This window comes from Peromyscus leucopus, chromosome 17 (genome assembly GCF_004664715.2).
Source record: "Peromyscus leucopus breed LL Stock chromosome 17, UCI_PerLeu_2.1, whole genome shotgun sequence".
Classification (NCBI taxonomy): Eukaryota; Metazoa; Chordata; class Mammalia; order Rodentia; family Cricetidae; genus Peromyscus; species Peromyscus leucopus.
The window spans coordinates 6,024,397-6,047,048 of record NC_051077.1 but is presented as its reverse complement, the minus strand read 5'-3'; the positions used below and the strand labels follow the sequence as shown (position 1 = coordinate 6,047,048).

General features: G+C 41.5%; 1 protein-coding gene across 1 annotated transcript in view; it reads left to right on the top strand.

Annotated features, from left to right (window-relative positions):
* Positions 1-22,652, top strand: part of Csmd1 (CUB and Sushi multiple domains 1) — a 1,301,483-nt gene that overhangs the window by 1,106,516 nt on the left and 172,315 nt on the right. The window contains exons 28-33 of the mRNA XM_028882070.2: positions 2,122-2,309; positions 6,397-6,591; positions 9,824-9,940; positions 13,004-13,117; positions 14,297-14,392; positions 21,894-22,097. Coding sequence (XP_028737903.2) covers positions 2,122-2,309; positions 6,397-6,591; positions 9,824-9,940; positions 13,004-13,117; positions 14,297-14,392; positions 21,894-22,097 — 914 coding nt within the window. The remainder of the gene's footprint in view (positions 1-2,121; positions 2,310-6,396; positions 6,592-9,823; positions 9,941-13,003; positions 13,118-14,296; positions 14,393-21,893; positions 22,098-22,652) is intronic.

Sequence of the window (22,652 nt, the reverse complement as noted above, 5' to 3'; positions counted from 1 at the left end):
ATTCATTGACATATAGTCATATAGGTGGGACTTGGGGGTTATAATATAGCCCTGCATCCAGCTAGGCTGTTTTTGGACCCGCAAGATATGAGCAAGCCAGGCCATAACCTCTGGCCTCCATGGGTCTGAGATTCTGAGTGTCAGTCAGTTAATAGGGCACTTTCTCCCCAGGGTACTTCTACGGATGACCAAAGGAACAAATACTTGTAGGACAATCAGAGAGCACACAGAATGAGTGAGCCTGCTCTAGTAGACCTTCCCTAAAACCCTGATGTCCATCTGACTCCTGGAGATAGAGTGAAGTGCCCATCGGATACAAGCAGAGCCTCGTTACTCGGTTTCACACGTCCCCTGTGGCAGTGATCAATGATCAAAGCTACCAAGGAACATTCCATTTGATAATAAATAAGGGCATCTATCAAAGAAAGGTTCCTTGCTGTGTCTTACACACCTCTCTGAAAGATGGACAACACAAATAATCCCCAAGTATCCTCCAACTATTGGACCCTGTGAACGATTAGTTTGTTCCCTATCTGTTTAGTTCCATAGTCTGATAGGTTCTCTGAGCTGGAGAGTCTGTGTGCTAAGATGAGAATCATCCTGTGATTGTCATCCCAGGGTCCATGTGGTGTGAGGGAAGTAGATAGCATGCTGTGTAGGAACAAGGATGCTCAGACAGGAGGAACCCAAGATGTCCTTCTGAGGCCCCTGTATGTAGACACCAACCCAAGTCTTCAGAGGACTCTATTAACACACAGGACTCTCTCAGAAGACTGAATTCTAATATGCTTTTGTAGGGAGGATAGGAGTCTGACATGAGAAAAATTGGAGGAGAGCATTCTAGGACCACAGCAAATGTATGCTGATATTGGTGACTATGGGGAGCAATGTTTATCGCTGTCCCTGTGGACCGTATGGTGATGTTCATTCATGGAACTCAAACCCACTTCACAGACTGGGTTAGATCTGGAGAAGTTAAGGTTTATAGGTATATAGTGCTATGATACATGGAAATAAGCCTTCAAAAGTCATTGGAATTAATTGTAAATTAAACACCATGGTTCCATGCCCAAACTATTGTATACTTAAAGCATGTTCAGCACAGAATGTGTTTTTTTTTCTTTCATAGTCTGATTGTATTTCAGTGTTCAGTAGATAATGATGATCATAATCAGCCTGGCTAGACATTGGAGATGGTACACAAGTAGATTCTAGAATTATTCATAAAAATGACCATGACTAAAATTATTCTTCCAATAAAATCCCACATGTCATTTGCGATTCTACCAACTCCCTAAGCTTTGGACCCTCCCTCTGCTCTTCCTCCATCATGTCTGATGGCAGCAAATTTGCCAATAAAATTTACTTTTAAAAATTTATACATTTACAAATAGATGTTTTAGGATAACAGTGATGTTGTGCCTCTTGGTAACAGATGACTCAAGTCTTAACTTGGAATAGATGTTGATATTAGAAAAGAAAATAAAGAGTGAGAGAGAAGCAGAGAAATTGGGAAGGAGGGTGAGAATGAGGGAATAAGAGAGAGATTGGTTGGAATATTCAATGTGGTACATGATGAGAAATATTTGTTCTCTGCCCAGGCAGGAACCATAAACACTGGCTCACTTATCCAAGGAAACAAAGATAATTATAGTTTTTAATGTAAAAAAAAAAACAGTGAGAGGTTTTTAATTTTTAACTTTTATAATATACAGCAGTGCAAAGTACATACATTTTAAATCTCAAAATGTCCACTTAATAATCAAGATTCCATGGGAATCTATCTCTTTTGAGTCCAGTCTCTTTCAAATTGCCCTTCTTTAGCAAATCACAGGAATAGGGAAAGGGTGCTACACCCATATTACTATAACTTTTTTTTAGCTCCATTTAAAATTGTTGACTATTGGATATGTTAGCCATTATGCAAAACATTGATAGTGCTTATTACAAATGATACTTCTAATTTAGCATGGTGGTTGGTTTGTGTTTAAGTTTGATTGTTGTAATAATTTAAATTATTATATCATAGCTAACTAAACCGTAATGTGTTCGCAAAAGCTTACTCTGAGACACAGGGTGGGCTTGTGTTGGGGACTCAGGTGACACTCTCTTTTCCTGTAGTTTTAGCATGGAGCCCAGTTATGACTTCCTGCATATCTATGAAGGGGAGGACTCCAACAGCCCCCTGATTGGAAGCTTTCAGGGCTCTCAAGCCCCAGAGAGAATTGAGAGCAGTGGTAATAGCCTCTTCCTGGCATTCAGGAGCGATGCTTCAGTTGGCCTGTCGGGGTTTGCCATTGAATTTAAAGGTATGTGACGGAATGGATTTGTGGGAAATTTGCCTTGTGTCAGGGGTGATGTCTGCTGTCAGCATTTCTTCGTGAGATTTTATATCTCAAACACATGTGCTCCTGACCTACATGTATGAGTGTGTGTGTGTGTGTGTGTGTGTGTGTGTGTGTGTGTGTGTGTGGTCTTTTGGAAAAAGAAAATCACAGCTTCTGTGTGTTAAAAAAACCTATTCCTATCTCTGAATGAAAAAGAGGCAAAAATAGCAGGAAAAAGGTTTTTCTGGGTGCATTGTCACCTGAGGATAGATTATGGCATGTTCAATAACTGGTCCAATGACATTTAAAAATTATTTTGATATGTGTTGGCATTTCTTAAGATGCCTAGATTTAAATTCATTGAGATAGCTTTGCTTCACTCTTTCCCACTGGGGCGCTATCCATCCCCCACTGTGTCTTCCTCACCCATGAGCACATACTCGATGAGAAACTTTGATCCAGACAAATATTCGTGTCTCTGAAACTCAAATCCACAGCCCACAGGTGATTTGTGATCTATCCAATCCAAGGAAAACATAAAAAGCTGCACACAAAAACAACTCCAACCTGAGCATTTTGCTGTGGAATCCATGAAAACAAATGCTATTCTGCAACATGAATTCCTGTGACTGAAGGAAGAGAGAGTTTAAGACACAGCAATAATTAGACAGTAGTTAGCCTGATATCATCAATCATAATGAGGATTTAGGTAAAAATAAGTAAATAGACTTGTAGTGAAATTTATAAAGTAAAATGAAGGTGCCTTTTATCTCAGTCACCATTTTAATGGATTTGTATTGCTTTATAAGGCTCTAACTTAAAAAAATGTTTACGATCTCAAAATGCACAAACATAGGATCTGTATTAAAATGCATGGTTAAAACGGTATGGCTGAGCCTATGCCTTTGGAGTAGAAACAGCTATGCTTGGGAGTGATGAGAATGGCCTTTATGCAGTAGCACCTCATCAAATGGCACTCATATTCAGAAGACCCTAGATGACCCTCACCAAGTCTTTTTCTGGTCTACTATAGCTACAGCCCAAACAGCTACTCAAGCCAGGGTCCACTAAAAGCAAGTATATAACGTTAATAGCCAGAAGTGAAGGAGACCTCTTTATTTGGGTTCATTGTTTCCAAACAGTCATCCTTTAATTGGGTATTTGTAGTTCCTAATGTTTGAAACATTTTCTTGAAGAGTCAGTAGGAAAGCCTCACTGGGGGCCAACAGAATTGCTGTGACTGCATGGTTGGGGGGGGGGCAATCTCAGCATGAGTGCAACAAACTGCGGAGACAGTTGCTACATATGATGGGCCAGGAGGGTTCCCAGGGCAGCCTCACCATGCAGCCACCCCAGGAGCCCTACATGTAACACCAATTTGTTATACAAAGCAGGGATTTGTGAAGGTATTCCTAAGTGGAATGGACAGGAACAACAGAAAAATACACACCAGTACGAAGCCATCTAATTAGAAAACATAGCAAAATGTAAGCCAGAAAGGGGTCTGTGATTTATCACTGAGCTCTCGGAACTGACAATCGGTAAATAGAACCACAAGATTAGATGCAGTCATTTGAAGACAAACCAGCTACCCAACTCTCAATCAGTAGTGTGAAGTAGAGAGCTGTGTAAGCCACATCTTACCAAGCCACACAGGGGTCTGAAAGAGATTTATAGCAAAAGAGAATCAGAAAGAAAGGCAAAGCCATGGGTCTACATTGATTGACACAGCAGGAAATGCTCCCCTTTTAGTGAGGCAAGGATGATGCTTGAAAGCAAATCTGTGCTTACCATATCTTGAATGATAAACAATGAAATGGGGCAACTTTGACATCTATGAGTAAACAAACAATGAAAAATAGACAGTTTTATTTATTGTTTTTCCTTATCTATTTAAATATTTAGTGGTCTATATGGGGTTTAAGGCTACTATAAAGACTTATGAGAATGTCAGCTAGCATTTGGAATATCCTAATATGTTTTCAATGAGGCAAATAGAGACTGATCTTTGTCTATCAGCTGCTTGCTAAGGGACCACCAATAGCAGGGAACAGTTTTCAGATAAATTGATGTTGTTGACCAAAGTATGTAAACATGAATTGCTCTTTTAAATTTAATAAATTATCCTAACAGCGTCAGTGTCTATGGTGCATCCAGCTATAACATAGTATATAGATTGGGAGAATGTCTACCAGGTAATCTTCCCTTGTTTTGTGTTGACCCACAGAGTGTTAAAAGTGTAACTGAAAATCTTGAAAACTAATGAATAAAATAGCAAGATGTGCTTCTTGTACTTCCCATAAGACTCCCCAAGATGTGATATTTGTTTGATATTTTCCTTTCCCACTAACTACATGTCATCCAAGCCCTGGGTGTATTTCTAAGCCTACTTGGTCCCTTTCTCTCTCTTGCATACCTAACAGTCTCCATATCACTTTTCCTTCTGAGATTAATGCATGCAATCGCTCAGTTGGGTGATGAACGACATGCTGACCGTGACCAGGAAGAAATAAAAGTAACATCATCAATCTTGATCCCAGACAAAAAATACAAAATGGAATTCAGCATTGTACTTGTATGTTCCAAAGCACCTTACATATATGATTGACACTTGAATTTCTATAGTAGATAAAAGAAATGGCATTTATAAACTTTACATAGAGGCAGAGTTTTCAAACCAAAAGAAAAAGAGCCTAGATGCTTTTCTAGGCTTTGAAGTTATCCGAGAGCCTAAATCAATGCAAATAACCTCATTATGCCCCATCCCTCCTACACCACCAAAGAGACGGCCATAATATTGAGCTGAATAGTGTTCTTTACCTTCTGTAACACCCACTGGAAAGTCTGTGAAGTTTAGTTCCTCAGACCTTGGCCTCACTAGGCCCTTTCATGGAGAGGTGAAAATAAAGATATGTTTAGTAGCCGGGCGGTGGTGGCGCACGCCTTTAATCCCAGCACTCGGGAGGCAGAGCCAGGCGGATCTCTGTGAGTTCGGGGCCAGCCTGGGCTACCAAGCAAGTTCCAGGAAAGGCACAAAGCTACACAAGGAAACTCTGTCTCGAAAAACCAAAAAGAAAAAAAAAAAAAAAGATATGTTTAGTAAATGAAGCACGAATCAAATCTAAAATTTCATAGAACACATGGTTATAGACAGATATTCATTGACTAATTGATATTATGAGTGGCCTGTTGAAGTAGAAAGTGAAAAATATTGCAGAGTAACAAACTCTGAGTGTTCAGACAGAGTTTACATGACACCAAGGCTGGGCCTTGTAGTCAGTGGCTACAGGGTTGGTGCTCACAAGTGTGTCCTCGTGAGTGCCCTGCCTGGATCTGGTCTCCAGATTTTTAGCACTTACACCGAAGAACGATGACAATACCTGGCATTGAGCTCAGCTCAGACTGACATGTGGCACACCCTCAGTGAGTCTCGAGGACGAAGTCATGGGGCAGCTGTCACACACCAGATGTCCTCTTTAATAGCTGTCACTCATGTCGTTTGCCTGCTAAGCTTGACAGTCTTCAATGCACAGTATCGGCCCTAAGAACAGTAATTCAGAGCACTTTCTGAGTTTCTGACTCGATTCTGTCTATGTTGCCATGAGAACATGCACTTGATTTACAGGGAATCTGCAGTTTTCGTTTTTGTAAAACCAAATTATCAGTCTTCAATAGTGTGCGACAAGTTCCCAGTGGGATGGGTCAGGAATAAGTTGGCAAACGAGCCTCAAATCTTCCTCAATCCATTTTAAAATGCACACCAATTAGACCTTCAACAACTTACAAACTGCACATCACACAAACACCCTGGCTTTGCTTATGTGAAAATAACTTTATATCACTCTGTAATAAAATTGTCAATTTAAAGGAGTAAATATCATTTACTTATTGGAAAAAAATTCCCAGCTGCGAACTTGTAAGCTAACATGGTCATTAGCTGATGGGTGAGTGTTTCTAAGAAGTGTTTCCATGCTGGACACTGTAGTGGGCCCTGAGTGAAGTAAGTGAAGAAACAAAAAGAATAAGTAGTCATGGATGCAGTCATGCACACATGTTCTTTCTCCTTCAGAGAAGCCCCGGGAAGCTTGCTTTGATCCTGGGAACATAATGAATGGGACAAGGATTGGGACAGACTTCAAACTGGGCTCCACAGTTACCTATCAGTGTGACTCTGGCTATAAGATTGTGGATCCCTCGTCCATTGAGTGTGTGACAGGAGCTGATGGGAAGCCCTCTTGGGACCGGGCACTACCTGCCTGCCAAGGTATGTCTGACTCAACTTCGCTCCTTCCTTCTGTCAAATATTTTATTGTAAATACAGTCTCACAATCCAAGGATATAATTCCCAGCTAAGATGGGGGCCACTGACTTAGGCAGTTACGGCTAAGTCCTTAAGACAGTCCTTAGTCACTTAGATGTTCTCATTGTGTTTGACAAGGCAATGTTTTTATTTTATTCAGATGATTTGAAACTTTTGTGTCTGTTTTGTTCACTTTTCCATCTGATCCACAGGAGGTACATGCTTCAGAAGCTTCTTAATAAAGAGATGAAGATTAAAAAAATAAATAAAAGATGAATATAGATGACAAATAAGATAGATGATAGATAGATGGTAGGTAGATAGATGATAGATAGATAGATAGATAGATAGATAGATAGATAGATAGATAGATAGATAGAGATAGATAGATAGATAGATAGATAGATAGATGAACAGATTGATAGATTGGTAGGTAAGTGATATAGTTAGATATAAGAGGAATGGGGTATTTGCAAAATGGGCTGTTTGGATTTCATATGACTGAGCTAAAATAAAGTAGGTTTCCATCCTTTATACTTAATTTTAGAAATTTGGTTCCTAAGCTTTTGAGAAAGCAAACCTTGTTCTGAAATAGCCAGGTTGAATTGATGTAGCTGAGGTGGAAACAGTCAATTGTCAACACTGATGGCCAGTGTCACAGTATCTCACTGGAAACTTCTATTTTGAGATTATACACAAATACCCTCCATCTAAAAGGGGAATTAACGTTTCAATTCACAAGTTGTAAAATACTTGTCTCAGTTAGGGTTCCTATTTTTGGTACTAAAACACCAGGATCACAAACAACTTGGGGAGGAAATGGTTAATTTCAGCTTCAAACTCTCAGGCCGTGCTCCATCTTTGAGCGAAGTCAGGCCAAACCTGGAACCAGAGTGAATCAAAGGGCACGGAGTCATGGAGGAAGTCTACACATGGCTTGCTCAGCCTGCTTTGTTAGCCAACCAGGTCCACGTTCCCAGAGATGACACTGCCCACAGTGGCCTGGACCCTCCCCCATCCATCAAGCAAATATACCACAGGCTTTCCCACAGACCAGTCTGATGGAGGCAGCCTTTTTGCCTATCAAAGTTTCCTCTTCCCAAATGAGCTTGTGTTAACTGACCAGCACCATAGACGTGGTAGCTATTTGGGGACAATAAAACTACTCTGAAAGAAAATATCAGAACGAACGATGTGGTTTGTTTAAGTTGGTTAAGCCTTTCCTGGTTGGCCTTGAGTGTGTTGAAGCTGTCAGAAATGTGAACTATTGTCCTGTGGTAATCAATGAACCTGCCAAGTCATGCAGTGCAGGATTGGGGGAAGTCTCCCAACAGTCATTAACTCTCTGGTTAGTAGCAAGTGCCTTCCCATTCTTGTTACCACATTCTACAGAGTTTATTAATCATGGAAAATGTCCTGTTTGTCCATTAGGACTTAACAGTGTGCTAATTAACACTGAACAGATTAAACAGGCCATCTTTAATTTCTTCTTTTTAAACCTCTTGAAAATTGCCATATCAAGAATAAATGAACTGTAATAATGTCATGAATGGAAAGGAGGCCAAAAGGAAGGGAGTGGGGAGGGAAATTCTGATCAAAGTACCAAGTATAATATGTGTATGTAGTGAAACTCATTAACTTACACATTTAAGTGTAAGCCAATATTTATAATAAAAAAAAAAGAAAAGGATCTTAGTAAGAAACTGAACTTTCTCACATCCTAGAAGTAATTGTGAATTCAATTCAGCAGTGGTATTCCTAAGATAAATAGCCATCACACGGTACAGGACAGTGGAAAGGGCCAGGGGTTTATGGGAAGCTTGGTCCTGGTGCCTTGATCCCCAGCCACACAGCTGAAAGGAAGAACAGGGCCAGTCCTTCCTGATGTCACATGCAAGATGCCGGTGTTGGTGACTTAAGTCACAAACTGAACAAGTGACTGGGGCTCAGTTGGATGCCAGTGTCTTGATGCTTAAATCCAGCTTTAACCACATGAGCTAAAGGGATTTCTGGTTTACCCAAAAAATGAATAACCAAATCAGTAAGATCATCAGGAGGAGGAAAAGTTCATATAACCTCACAGTATATGCACACCCACATACATATATACACACATTCACATGCATATACACATCTCGATATAGACACATACACTTATATATACACACAACCACATACTTATACACACACATACATACACAAATGCACACATGCATACATATATACACACAGGCATGCATATATACACACACATATATATACACACATTTATGCACACACATACTTGCATATGTATACAAATACACACATATGCACATACATACACACATGCATATATATGCACACATCCACACATATACACATGCATACACATGTACACACACATGCATATGCATACATATGCACCATACACATAAATTCACTCATACACATATGCAATCACGTACACACATCATAAATGTCCATGCATATGCACATACATGCAAATACACATATGCATGCACACACATATATCTACATGCATATACACATATACATATACAAATGCATAAACATATATACATGTGCATACACACAAATACATACACACGTACACACATATATGCACATACATATATGCACAAATACTCCATGATATGCTCACTTTCTCTCCCCCTTATCTCTTCCCTCACTATCTGGTCATGGTCTTTAATCTTGTCTTGAACTCATGTAAAGCAGCCAGATAAAGGTATCCATGAAAGACAAAATTAAAACAAACAAAACTTTTAAAAGGTGAAGGCCACTTCTTTATGTTTTAACAACGGATGGGATCGTTGTATCTCTTAGATAAGTCTGATGACTGATCCCCCTCTGGATGATGCTGGGAATCTCTCTTCTTGTCCAGTTACTTACGATTATTTTTAGTAATGGTAGTGCAACTATTTTCACTGTCACTTGACATTCTGCAGACAGATCCTGATAATAACATCAGCCCTTGTTTGAGTGGAAAGCTTTTATTCCTGGTGTGGGTCTTTGCTTGGTGCTCCCGTGACCCCTGCTGACCGTGCAGGGCTGGCTGTTGACATGGGTACTTGTGTTGGTTCTCAGATGGGCAGGCTATGCACGTCCAGATCTGTCCACAGGGCTCACCTGTCACCTGCAGCAACGCCCACTGTCACATACACAGCTTACCACTCTTGGCTGGCTTTGTTTGCAGCACCCTGTGGAGGCCAGTACACAGGATCGGAAGGGGTTGTGTTATCACCGAACTACCCTCATAACTACACAGCTGGTCAGATATGCATCTATTCCATCAGAGTGCCCAAGGAATTTGGTAAGAAATTGCTATTGTTTTTAATCCATTGCTGCACACTTTAGAGCTAGTTTATCTGTTGTTTGGTAAAATTAAAACAAAATGATACAAAAGGAATGCTGATCACTAAAGTAACAGATTTTCTAAACCCACCCCACACAGTGCCCCCTGAAGCTCTTCTACCAATGGGGCACCATGTGTTCATGTTTCCCTCTAGGAGGCTGTTGCTTTTCAACCATTAATGTGGCCCCATTCCATGCTGTGCCTAGAAATGGCTTTGAAGTCAGTTGTTTGTAAATGTCAAGCAGGAAACAGAGGCACATGCAGGTCGAGAGCATGAGTCATGCTCTACTCAGCTGGCTGGCGGAGTCGTCATCCTTGAGACTGTGAGATGCAGAGTCAGAGAAGTCCTGGTTTCCTTACACTCATAGTACATTTTATGCAATGTCCACTCTGGCTTCTGACCAGTGAGGTTAATAGATCGTGTTTGGTTCTTCACTGGAGAAAGCCAGACAGTAGCTTTTACAGTCCTACAAGGTATTTCCATTTCCTCAATGGTCAACCAAAGAGAGAGAGAGAGAGAGAGAGAGAGAGAGAGAGAGAGAGAGAGAGAGAAACAAAATCCATAAGCCACCATTTTCCTTTACATTAAATCAACAGAAATGGAGCATATGTTTTAATGTGAGAATGCACTTGAGATAAAATATTTTAACAGATTTTCTATTATTTTAAATTATATGTATCTGGATCTATGTGTGAGGATATGTATTTGAGCCCACTCCAGTCTGAGGCGATCTTACATCTCTGGCCTCCCCAAGTACCTTCATTCATGTGCATATACCCACACCCGGATACATATTTCAGAAATAAAAATAAATCTTAAAAGAAAAAAAAAATAGGTCAGTGTAGATCCCGAGTTTGGGATCTGGAAGCTCCCTTCATATAACCTAAGCCTGATCCAGAACTGGGTGAATGCTTCTTCCACTCCTGTCTCCCTGCTGAGCAAAGTGCAGGTGTTCAGCTCCCGTTGTCCCAGGTCCTGAAGCTGCAGCTGCCGGGGGACTTCACAGCTGCTCCCCACTTCCAGACTACTAACTACACAGCCATCTTCACAATGCTTCTGTATGCTAGGAGAGTTTCCATATATCCCACTTTCACCCCCAGACACAGGGACTTAAAGCCTGCTGTTGAAACACTATATTAATTTTCTCCCAGAGACATTGCTGAGGTGGGTTTGCAGCAGAGCTTGCTGAAGTTGGAAGCTCCGAGGCTTCCTTCATTTAGCAGATGAGTCGGGCCCATTTGCTCACCTGGGTAGAGAGATCACAGCTTAGGCATGGTGGTCAGGGAAGATGCCACGGTCTTCCCTAGATGACTTGATTGCCCCAATCCTGCTGATACCACAGGCTCTGCCTCTGTGTTTGTTACAGAGTCTGCTGCCCTGGTGAGTGAGACAGCTAAAAACTGTGTGAGTGAGTTCTTTATTATTCTGGTAGTTTCCACCATCAAGTTCATGTTTGCCAAAGTATTCTTGATGGAAAATAGGAATCAAGTGTGTGTGACTCACTGTTTTCATAATCAAGAAACTCAAGCTTTCCGACCTAACATAATAGGATTCAGTTCATTAGGGAGTGGGTAAGGGTGGGAGTGGGGGTAGGGTGGTGTACAGGGGTGAACTAAGATGATGCCCCTGCTGTAACCTTTGAACCATGAAGTTCTTAGTGAGCCTCATCGATTGAGAGAACCTACTTAGCCCTCAGGCCTGCTTTTGCTGCTCTTTAGAAGTTTAAAAATGTCAAAATGCAAGCTTCAGTGTGTGTGTGTATGTGTCCTGTCTTGAACAGTACCATATGTGTCTGCCTCTTCAAGCACACCCTCATGATAGACTGCCCCCATTATGTTTACTAAAACATGAACTTTGTTCTACTAGAATTTTTACCCTTTAACTAGCATATTTTGCAGACAGTGGTAGCACATGCCCTTATTCCCCCGCATGAGGAGGTAGAAGCAGGCAGATCTCTGAGTTCAAGGCCAGCCTGGTCTAGAGTGAGTTCTAGGACAGCCAAAGCTACACAGAGACACCCTATTTGGAAAAACAAAAACAAAAACACTAGCATATTTTAATACCTTGTTCATTATTATTTAGCAGGAACTTTGCACATAAACCTTGCACATAAACAAATAAAGAATAATTTGTTTGGGGCTTATATGTCAATACTAAACCAATGACTAGTTTTTCAAAATATTGTGAAGCTCCTTTATTTTGTCAATTTTAATATATAAACACTGATTTAATTTGAATTACAAACAATGCTGCTGTGTTTTACTTGAAGGTAGGATATCCTGTGAGTATAAAATTAAAATAAAATGTATGGAATAATCCAAAGAAGTCCATGAAACAGGGTTCTAAATCAAGTACTCATTCATTTGGCAGTGTGCTAATGTGAACAAAGGATTCTAATATGTTTCTAATTCCTTATCAAAATATCATGGAGCTTGGTCCCTACCTAGATATTTTTATGGAACAAAATATATCTAATAAATGATAAAAAAAAACAGTATGCTTTCATCAATATTTTATGTTATCTTAATACTGTATTTATTAAAAATGCTTTACTCAATATTCAAATTATTCATAAAATTGTAATTCCTCTCCTGTATCAAAAGGATAAGAAGTGAAATAAAACAGTTTTAATCACTAAAAACTAAGAAAACAGAAAATACGTTTGTAGGATTGTTTTTGCTTGTTAAAATTTATTTTATTTTGTATGTACGAGGGGGTGCCTATAGATATGACTTTGTGCCACATGTATGCAGTGCCTGCAGAGGCCAGGAGAGGGCACAAGAGTCCCTGGAACTGGAGTTATGGACAGGTGGGTCAACATGTGGGTGCTGAGAATCAAACACCTGTCCTGTGCAAGAACCAGTGTTCTTAACCACTGAGCCGTCTCTCCAGCCCCGGTTTGTGCTTATTTTTATAAGACTCCTGAAATAGCAGTCCTCTAGGGGACAATGAATGTGTTTGAAGAAGCTCTCCTTTGCTCCTAATAAGACTATGTCCCACCCCCCCCCCTCTTTTGCTAGTGGTGTTTGGACAGTTTGCCTACTTCCAGACTGCACTGAATGACTTGGCTGAGCTGTTTGATGGAACCCACCCACAGGCCAGGCTGCTCAGCTCTCTCTCTGGGTCCCATTCAGGTAAAACTTTCAAATGTGAGTTCCACTGTACAGCTATAGTGATTGTTTTAAACTCCTGTCCCCCACCCATTATGATGAACAGGAAATTTAACCTCCTTTGAGTCTACAAGTCTGTAGATTTCAGAAGTCGTTATTTTACTCACTAAGATTGTGGAAAGAATTAAATTCATCTCAAAAATGGTATGTTTCAGGAGAAGGAAAGAAAATGATAAATTTTGTTTTCTGTTCTGTGTATCTTTTCCCCTTCCTCGTGGGGTTAAATCTATCATTTTCTCCTTTAATTCCAAGCATATATGCTATACATGTAGTAAATATCCATGGAATTTCTGGTTCCTTGTTGGCCCTTCACACCAGCCCCCATAGATTCTCAGACACTCATATCCTGCTGGGCCAGCTCAACACAGCCCTTATCTGTGGATAAACCCTTATTGGGATTTTCAATCATTCAATTTTTAGCATTGATTATATGAATTGGGCAAACTTTTACTTTACTCCCAAAATGCTAATTGTATGTAACATGGGTGTTAATCCATCACAGTTAAAGTTTGTTTGTTTTTGGTTTCTCTCTATTTCCTGATTCACCAAAATCTTCATAATTCAGCTTTGTGGCATTCTAACAAGGCCATATCATGCCATGCCTACAAATGCCTCAAGTGACAGATTCTCCTCCAGTAGTTTGGGGGTCGGGGATCTTGGGATCCTTATATGCTCTTGGGAGATGCTTCCCAATGTGCTATATCTACTGTCTGCCTTAAAGATTAAACACTTGTTTCTAAAGTCTTTGGTGACTCCTTTAATATTTCTAAAATGGTGTTGGAATAAACAAATTTTCTCCCATTAAAAGTGATTCTAGCAGATAACGGTAAATTCAGCCCCTCACGTGACTGTCAGTACTTAAAACCCCTGTGTGTTCAGCCACAGGACTGCTCCCTGTCCTTCACAGATAGCCTTCCATCACGACTGCAGTCCAGTTTATTAGACTCCACAAAGCAAGAACGGGCTTTAAAAATGTTCATAAAAGCAAGGTACTTGGGTCTTAAACCCCTAAATCAAGTGTTGCTCTATTTAATTTGAAGCATTTATTGTGGACTCTCAAGTCCACGCTTCTCTGAGAAGGCCATCAACACAGCCCAGTGTGACTGCCAGATCGGATAGCCTTGCCTCTGCTTGACTTTCCAGGTGAAACGCTGCCACTGGCTACATCCAATCAGATTCTGCTGCGATTCAGCGCCAAGAGTGGAGCATCTGCGCGGGGTTTCCACTTCGTCTACCAAGGTGAGGGGCTCCTGGGGCGTGCACTTGGTGTGCCAAGGGGAGGGGCACCCTGTGCAATGCACTTTGTGTGCCAAGGAGAGGTTTGTGTGCCAAGGGGAATGGGCTCGCTGGGTTTCAAACTGAGGAAAAATCAACAAATTTTATTCTTGTGATATTTAAAGAATTGAGAACATTTATATATGTGAGGTAAAATCACTTAATGAGAATAATTAGGTTTCATTTTGGCACATTAAATTGTACTTCTACTTTCAAAGACATACTATCTTACTTTCTATCATTATTAAAAAAATCAGCCAGGCAGTGGTGGCGCATGCCTTTAATCCCAGCACTCGGAGAGGCAGAACCAGGTGGATCTCTGTGAGTTCGAGGCCAGCCTGGTCTCCAAAGCGAGTTCCAGGAAAGGCGCAAAGCTACACAAAGAAACTCTGTCTCGAAAAACAAACAAACAAAAAAAAAAAAAAAAACAAAAAAAAAAATCAATACAGTGATTGTTTAAACTACTGACGTATGGCTCCTCAGATCTTACAAAATGACATAAAATACCGTATTTTCTCTAATTGTGTAAATCATTTCATAATAATTTAGATCTATTCATAATGAAATACAGTTAAACATATGTTTAAAAGAAGCATATTTGTTCTGAAGGGTACAGAAATTATAATATAACAAAGCCAAACAAAGCACTTACCTGCCCGTTCCTCTGGATGAACAACATTCTGTAAAATTAACTATGTTCCACCCCTTTATATGTGTTTTTGTTTGTTTGTTTAATTTGGAGCTTATTTAAATAAATCTGAGATTGTTTAAAAGTCCCCCAGAGTGAAAAGGTGTTATACTCTCATTGAATTGAATAGTCACTACACAAACTTGAAGGCACAGAGCAGAGGAGCCAGAATTGCCCCGGCCTAGCAAAGGGCTGCTTCTTGGTTCCACTCCTGGGCTCCACTCAGTCCAAACCTGAAAGCACCCCTCCTCCAGGCCTGGAGTCCTCACTTCACATCCAGGCACCTGAGGCTGAGGCAGAAAGAGTGTGAACTGCCAGGGTGTAAAGCAAGATCCACTCAAAACAACCAAAAAAGTGGAACAATCTGGCAATTCTAAATTTTTCTCTGTCTAGTTTCATCCAGCCAGAAGGTCACCATCTACCCTCAAACGTTTTCCTTACAGTTCCAGGAAAATCGCATATCCCAGAGGGCCTTTCCCTTGATATGGAATTCTCCAGAAATTATCTCAGAAAAATTATGCTTTTCAGAAAACCACTGAGGATAATAATCAGACCACGTGTTTCAGTTCTCAAAATCTCACAGAGCAGCAGTGATGTGCTCAAAATATTTCACTATAAAAAGCTTCAGCTTTCATTATCAACATCATATACACGGTCTTGGGCAGAGGGATGGGAAGCTGTTGGCAGCACATACGGGACTGTTTCCAGCCCTTACCTGGCAGTTGTTTCAACAAGGATGTTAGGGGATTAAAAGTAGTTACATTGTTTTAAAGTTGTAGCTTTTGTTAAACGTAAATGACCAGTATATTTTTAATCAACTTTGCTACAGAATGACTAATTCAGGCAAGCTAATCTTAAATATTTTTTTTCCTCCAGAGAAAATTCGCATTAACACTAGGAAATGAATTCAAGTTACTGACACTATGTGCCTTCATATGCTCTTTCTCTGGCTTTTGACAAAGATTAGATTATGCATCAGATAAGCAGGAAATGACCCCAGGCCTGTGTTCACACTCAAGTGGCATATTTTGAAAAAGAATTAAATCATTTCTGTGGGTGTGTGTCTGTGTAGTGGAGTCTGGGTTTGTGGTTTATGTGTTTGTGTAAGTGCATGTCCACGTGTGTGTGTGCATGTGTGTACATATGAGGAGAGGCAAGAGGTTGATATAGATGTCTTCTTCAATCTCCCCCTTGTTTTTTGTAACAAGGTCTGACTCTAAACATGAATCTTACCAACTTATTCAGACCAGCTGTGTGGCAAGCTCCGGGGATCCACCTGCTCCCACAAACCTATCCCTAGCACTGCAGGTGCAACCTCTGACCCTTTCATTTTAACTTACATAGGGCTCTGAGCTCAGCTCCTCGTGTTTGTGTGGCAAGAACTTTACTGGCTGAGCTGTCGCCCAGTCCTGAAAAACTTGTTTCTGTATATAAAGTCATGCATCATCATTAAAAATATGTAAAGCTACAGGAAGCTAGAGAGCAAACATTTATAGAAGGAATCCGTTTTCCTTGTATAATAATAAATCTCACATATTTAATGTCTTATAAAACCCAGTACTCTACCTTTCCCTGCTCTCCGCTAGGGAGTTTATGCAAAAATAAGTCTTTTATCAAAGCTAAATCTCTGGGAGATAAAGAGAGAGAGGCTTGTGAACCCAGTTTATAAACTACTCAAAGGCAAGAAGAAAATCCTCAGCCCAGAGGGGGAGTTCAATCAAGCACTGGTTTCTGAAAAGATAGTTACATCGATGCTAGCGGTTATTTGAACTCTATTGCATCCAGATGTTCTGGGTTGCACTTTCCTACACCAGTGACAGCTGGGCAGCTTCACTCCTCCCTAAGTTATTAAAGCTTTGGATTGCTCACTGACTCTGTGGTCGGAGGTTATAGGAGGCTTGACCCCTGTTAGCAGGCAGACAGGCCATTATGAAGAGACTCTGAGATGTCAACCAAAGCTGTATGCAGCAAGGTAGAGAGCAGAAATATGGCTGGGACTCGGGTGTGCAAAGCTGTCCTGGCTAGCTCCCTCCCTTCCCAGGCTTCCATGACTGCTTCTTGGTGGAGAACGGAGAGACAATGAGAACAAACCTGTCATCATCTTCCAAGCTTCTGACGAAATGCAGACAGTGATGGTTAGTTGTGCTGTCCAGGTACACAGCCTAGAATCAACTGGGAGGAGCATCTCCGTGGGGAGTTACTTCAGATCGGCTTGTGCTGGAGGCACATGGATGGAGGGACATCTAGGGGAGATTGTCTTGACTGCTAATGACTGCTTTACTACTCAGCCCACTGGAGTTAGCCAGTCCTGAGGCAGAGGGTCCTGAAGTGTGTAAAAGTGAAGAAAGCTAGCAAGCAAGCAGGCATCATGGGTGCATTCCTTTCCCTCTGCCCTTGACGGTGGGTGTGGTGTGACTGGCTGTCCCACATTCTTGCCCGCGCCCCCCCCCCCAGCTTCCCTTCAGTAACCAGGAATATAAACTCTATTGAGCCTTTCCTCCTCTATGCCATTCTTGATCAAGATGCCTTTATCACAGCAACAGAAATGGAATTTTATAAAGGACTTAACTCTAGCATGGAGGGAAATGCCCCTCTCATGTATCTATTGTCTGCTGCATGTGATTGATCATGTCCAAGTTAAAGCTGGTGGCCAAGATTCTCACCAGTATGCTGTTTGGTTTTTGATTGTCTGTTTTTTGTTTTTGTTTTTGTTTTTGTTTTTGTTTTTTATTTTTTTTAACTTTTTTTTTTTTATGTGTATGGGTGTTTTGCATGCCTGTATGTCTATGCACCACTGTGTGCAGTGCCCTTAGAAGCCAGAAGAGGGCACTGGATCCCCTGGGACTGGAGTTACAGACAGTTTGAGCTGCCATGTGGGTCCTGGGAATCAAACCCATATCCTCTGGAAAAGTAGCCATTGCTCTTAAGTGCGGAGCCATCTCTCCAGTCCCCAGTATACTGCTTTATATTGTCTTCCATTCATGCCTGGCCATTTCAACATGCACTTCAGGACCTCTTTCAGCCATCTCCAGATAACCCACTCTAACCTAAATCAAGAAGCTGGCAGAATCCACTATCTACTTTTGAGAGAGAAGAAGCATGTTTCTCAGGCTCTCCAGGGCACCCAACTGGAAAATGGCAGTTGACCTCAGCTGTGTCTCTTTGAGTCATGGCTCTGGGTCACCAGCTAACCTCAAGTGACCACCTCTAGACCCCGGTCACAACTAAAACAACACACAGCCTTTTACAACCACACAGGAAAAAACATTCTTCCTCAGAAATAATATCTTGCCAAAACAGTACAGGTGCATTCCTTTCCCTCTGCTCTTGGCGGTGGGTGTGGTGTGACCCAGCTGTCTCACACTCTTGCCTCTCTTGCTTCCCTTCAGTAACCAGGAATGTAAACTCAGTACAGCCTTTCCTCTGTCCCAGCCTCATCCAGACTGCGTCCTACCTTAGCCAACTTACTATCAAGTCTTAGACTCTTTACAGATGTTAACAAAGTTCATTGAAAAACAAACAAACAAAACTGCTGCAAAACAATCAGAGCTAGAAGCAGGAGTATGGTTCCTCTGAGCTTGGGTGGGAACAATGGAAACCAAGAGTCTCTTTGCAGAGTTTCCTTTGCAGGAAACCCTGAAGCCACACACTGTTGTTGTTCCTTTGCTGGCTTCTCTGAAACACTATCAGCTTAAAGCATAGTTGATTTTGCATTTCTAAGGAATTCACGTTTTGCATCAAGAGCTTACAAAATGTAGTGTTTTGTTGTTGTTATGTTTTTACCAAGAACATTTGTGATAAAACTGTGTGTGTAATTCACCGGTGTTTACTAATTTCCTAACTGGAACCAGCTTGTCAGGTCAGATCCTCAAGCACCAGCAAAGAAAGAATGTCACTTGGTCATTAAAGGAGATAAGAAGCTTTGCCACTTGCCTTGAAGTTTATTTTGTTGTGTTGTTCACCTTCTGTAACTGGGTGCTGTGGGAGGCTACACACATGCCTCTTTCTTTGGTGATGGCAAAAAGAACTCCCACATTCTGCCTGAAGGCCTGGATGAGCAGGAACAGGAGGTCCTAATGGGAAGGAGGGTTTCACAGCAGACTCTACTCTACATCTTACCGTGGTCTACTGAGTAACATCACTGTCTCACACTTTTTCTGTCTTCTCTTCACTTCTCAAACCTCCACCTCCATGAAAGTCCTTCCTAATCACATATGCATACAGGACTACTCCTTTCTATAGTTAACTTGAAAATTGACAACTGTAGAGTCTTTGTCTATATCCACGACCCAAGGACCAGAAGCCACTCAACATCTCATAGACCTAGGCATTTACTTCCTGTTGCAAGGAAATCCTCATATCATGGGAACCCAGAAGAATCTCAGCAGGGTGAGCAAGGATGGCAGGGGATGAGACTTGGCTGTGTAGGGCTGGGTCAGTGTGACTGCTCTAAGAGTGCTTCTCGCAGGGCCACTACATCCTTGCATGTCTTCATTTTCATGTAGGAGATAGAAAGGTCAGAGTAGAAGAAACACCAGTGTAGAGAAGAGCCCCCTGCTCATTACATGGGGTCATTGATCTTGCTGTGGCTCCCATGGCGTTATCTATGCTGTCTGTCGCAGCATAGACACACTATTGTCTGGGATGTAGCTCCTGGTCATTAGGAGAAGAGGTACCCTGCCTCTCAGCACCAAGCCCCTGACTCTATGGCTAGTCTTCCTCATGGTGGTTGTTCCATTTCCACTGGAATGTTCTACTTCAGGTTGTTCCTTATGCCTTAATCTACCCCCTAACTCCTTTCCAAAGCACACAGTGATAGCATTCGATGCTTTCAGAACTACCCATCTCTCTGTACCGAGTGGCTGACCTACATGAATAGCATTTTCCACCACCCCTGTCAGGGAGAACTGACCTTGTCCCTCAGGGTAGACCCTGAGAAACGAAGTAAGGTTCCGGATTTTCCCTTCTTCTGTGTCTAGTCATGAGTCCCTGATTGCTTTTCCTTCCCTCCACTAGTAGTGAGTTTTCCTTGGCTGGTTGAATTCCTGGCTGCAGGGTGGACCTTCCTTTTTCTTTTCTTAACAAGGTCTTCTTGCTTAGGATGATCATGTTAACTTATTGTTTTCCTTAGTGTCATCTGAGCTACTGGCCATAAAGCCTGTCCCCAACCTGGCATTCACTCCCATTAAAAGAAAACACCATAATGCTTAGAGAAATGGAAACAAATTTGTTCATTCTTTTCCCTCAACTGGATAGAAAGAAGATCTTCGTCTGAGACTTGTCCACAGCTGAGTCATGTCTCTCAGTAAAGAACCACATGCTGGGAGTTTGTGTTTATACACAATCTAGACTCTCTCCTGGGAGAAGAATCTTTCTTTGGGTCTTTAGGCTCTTCCTACAGGTGGTTGTCTGCACTCCAGGTAGAATATTCTGAAAAAATCCTAATTCATGGAGCCTGTATTATGATTGTCGAGTGTTGCCTTTTTCCACTGTGATGACATGAGATATACTTTCCTGATAAGTTAACAGCCTGAATATTGTTACCTCTAGTCCCAGCATTTTATAGCAGATCTATAGAACTTCCTCCATTCACACAATTAAAAGCCCAGCAATCCCCCACTTCCCCTCACCAAACTCTGGCAGCCACCATCCAACTCTCTGCTCCAGGGAGTTCAACTGTCTTGGATCCTCCATGTAAGTGGAATAGTGCAATCTGTTTCCTGCCAAGACCAGCTCATCTCTTTCCACACAGTGCCCTGCAGATGCATCTATGCCATTGTGAATATCAAGACCTCCTTCATTTGTAAGGTTTAATAAAATGCTCTCATATGAATTTACAGAGCACACATTTTTATACCGTCATCTTCTGAGGGATGCTGCCTTAGTTAGTTGTAATTGTCAGCTTGAAACAGCCCACAGTCATCTGACAGGAGAGTCTCAACTGAGGCATTGCCAAGGTCAGATGAGCTTGTAGTCATGTCTGTGAGGGCACTCTCTTGATTATTAATTAATGCTGGAGGGCCCAGCCTACTATGGGCACCATCCCTAGGCTGGTTGTCCTGGGCTGTATGAGAAAACTATCTTAGCATGAGCCTGAATGAAGTGGGAATCAAGCCAGAAAACAGTATGTCTCCATGGTTTCTGCTTCAAGCTCCCACTTGAGTTCCTGCCCTGACTCCCCTCAGTTACGGGCTATGATCAGGAGGTATAAGCCAAATAAATCCTTTCATCCCCAAGTTGCTTTTGGCCAGAGTGTTTTATCACAGCATTAGAAAACAAACTAGATTGAGTTTTATGTTTGTTTAATATCTTGGCTACAATATTATTAGTAGAACTCAACTTCAGCTCTTCAGGATAAATATCTAGAACTGGAACAATGGGTCATGTTGTGGGTCCTGTCTTTAACTGCATGATTTATCACACGGGCCACATCTAAACATGTTGTTTATAGAGCACTTGTCCCACCAGACTCGAACGTTGCTGAAGAAGAGCAAAAGTGGTAGTCATTGCCTTCTAATTGCCAGCACAATCATCTAGGTTTTAATTAATTTGAACTGCTTGAATGCTAATGAGCCATCCCAGGCACTAATTCTCCTTCGATCCCATCTTCCCATCTGAATGAGGGCTCCTTGGTGGTCCCCAGGGACATCATGGGAGGAAATGTAGACACAGAAGTGCCCCTGGGGTCACTCTTTACAAAGAGGTTTATAGACACTAGTATCTACTCTGGGTACACTCCACTCTGACACAGTGGCTCTTCCTCTGCTTCTTCACCAGCTGTTCCACGCACCAGTGACACACAGTGCAGCTCTGTCCCAGAGCCCAGATATGGGAGGAGGATTGGTTCCGAGTTCTCTGCAGGTTCCATCGTTCGATTTGAGTGTAACCCGGGTTACCTGCTACAAGGTTCCACGGCCATCCGCTGCCAGTCTGTGCCAAATGCCTTGGCCCAGTGGAACGACACCATTCCAAGCTGTGTAGGTAAGTGGGGCCCATGAGATGAAACGATTACTCAGGGCTGGATCATAACCTCATGTCAGAGTTAGAGATCTGCTGTCAGTCTTCACAAAGTGATCTTTATGAAAATCAATTATGTCAATAGCCCAATAGCAGCAACCTTAAAATTAATGCTTCCTAAAACAGGAGATTTATATGTGCAAAACATGTATTCCTTCTTGATGCTCATTAAGTCAGCCATCAACTCTAAAGTTATAAAAAGTATAATTTCATTCTGTGGGGAAAGCATTAGGATGGTGGGTTGTGGCATTATGTGTATGATGCCCTTTTAATGCATTTGTGCTGATTATGAATATTGCAAAAGCCTTGGGGATAACAGAGGCATTGTTAGGTGTTATTTGCAACATTTTTCAAAGGAACTTTCAGTGCAAGGGTGATTATCCCTTGAATTTATTGGTACATTTTAAGCATCTCTTCTTCTCCCTGGATTGCTCTGAAACTCATCAGTGTGACTTGGAATTGCATGTCTGCAGATGGAAAGAAACGCTCTACACACACCCTTACATTAAAGTAGAAAAA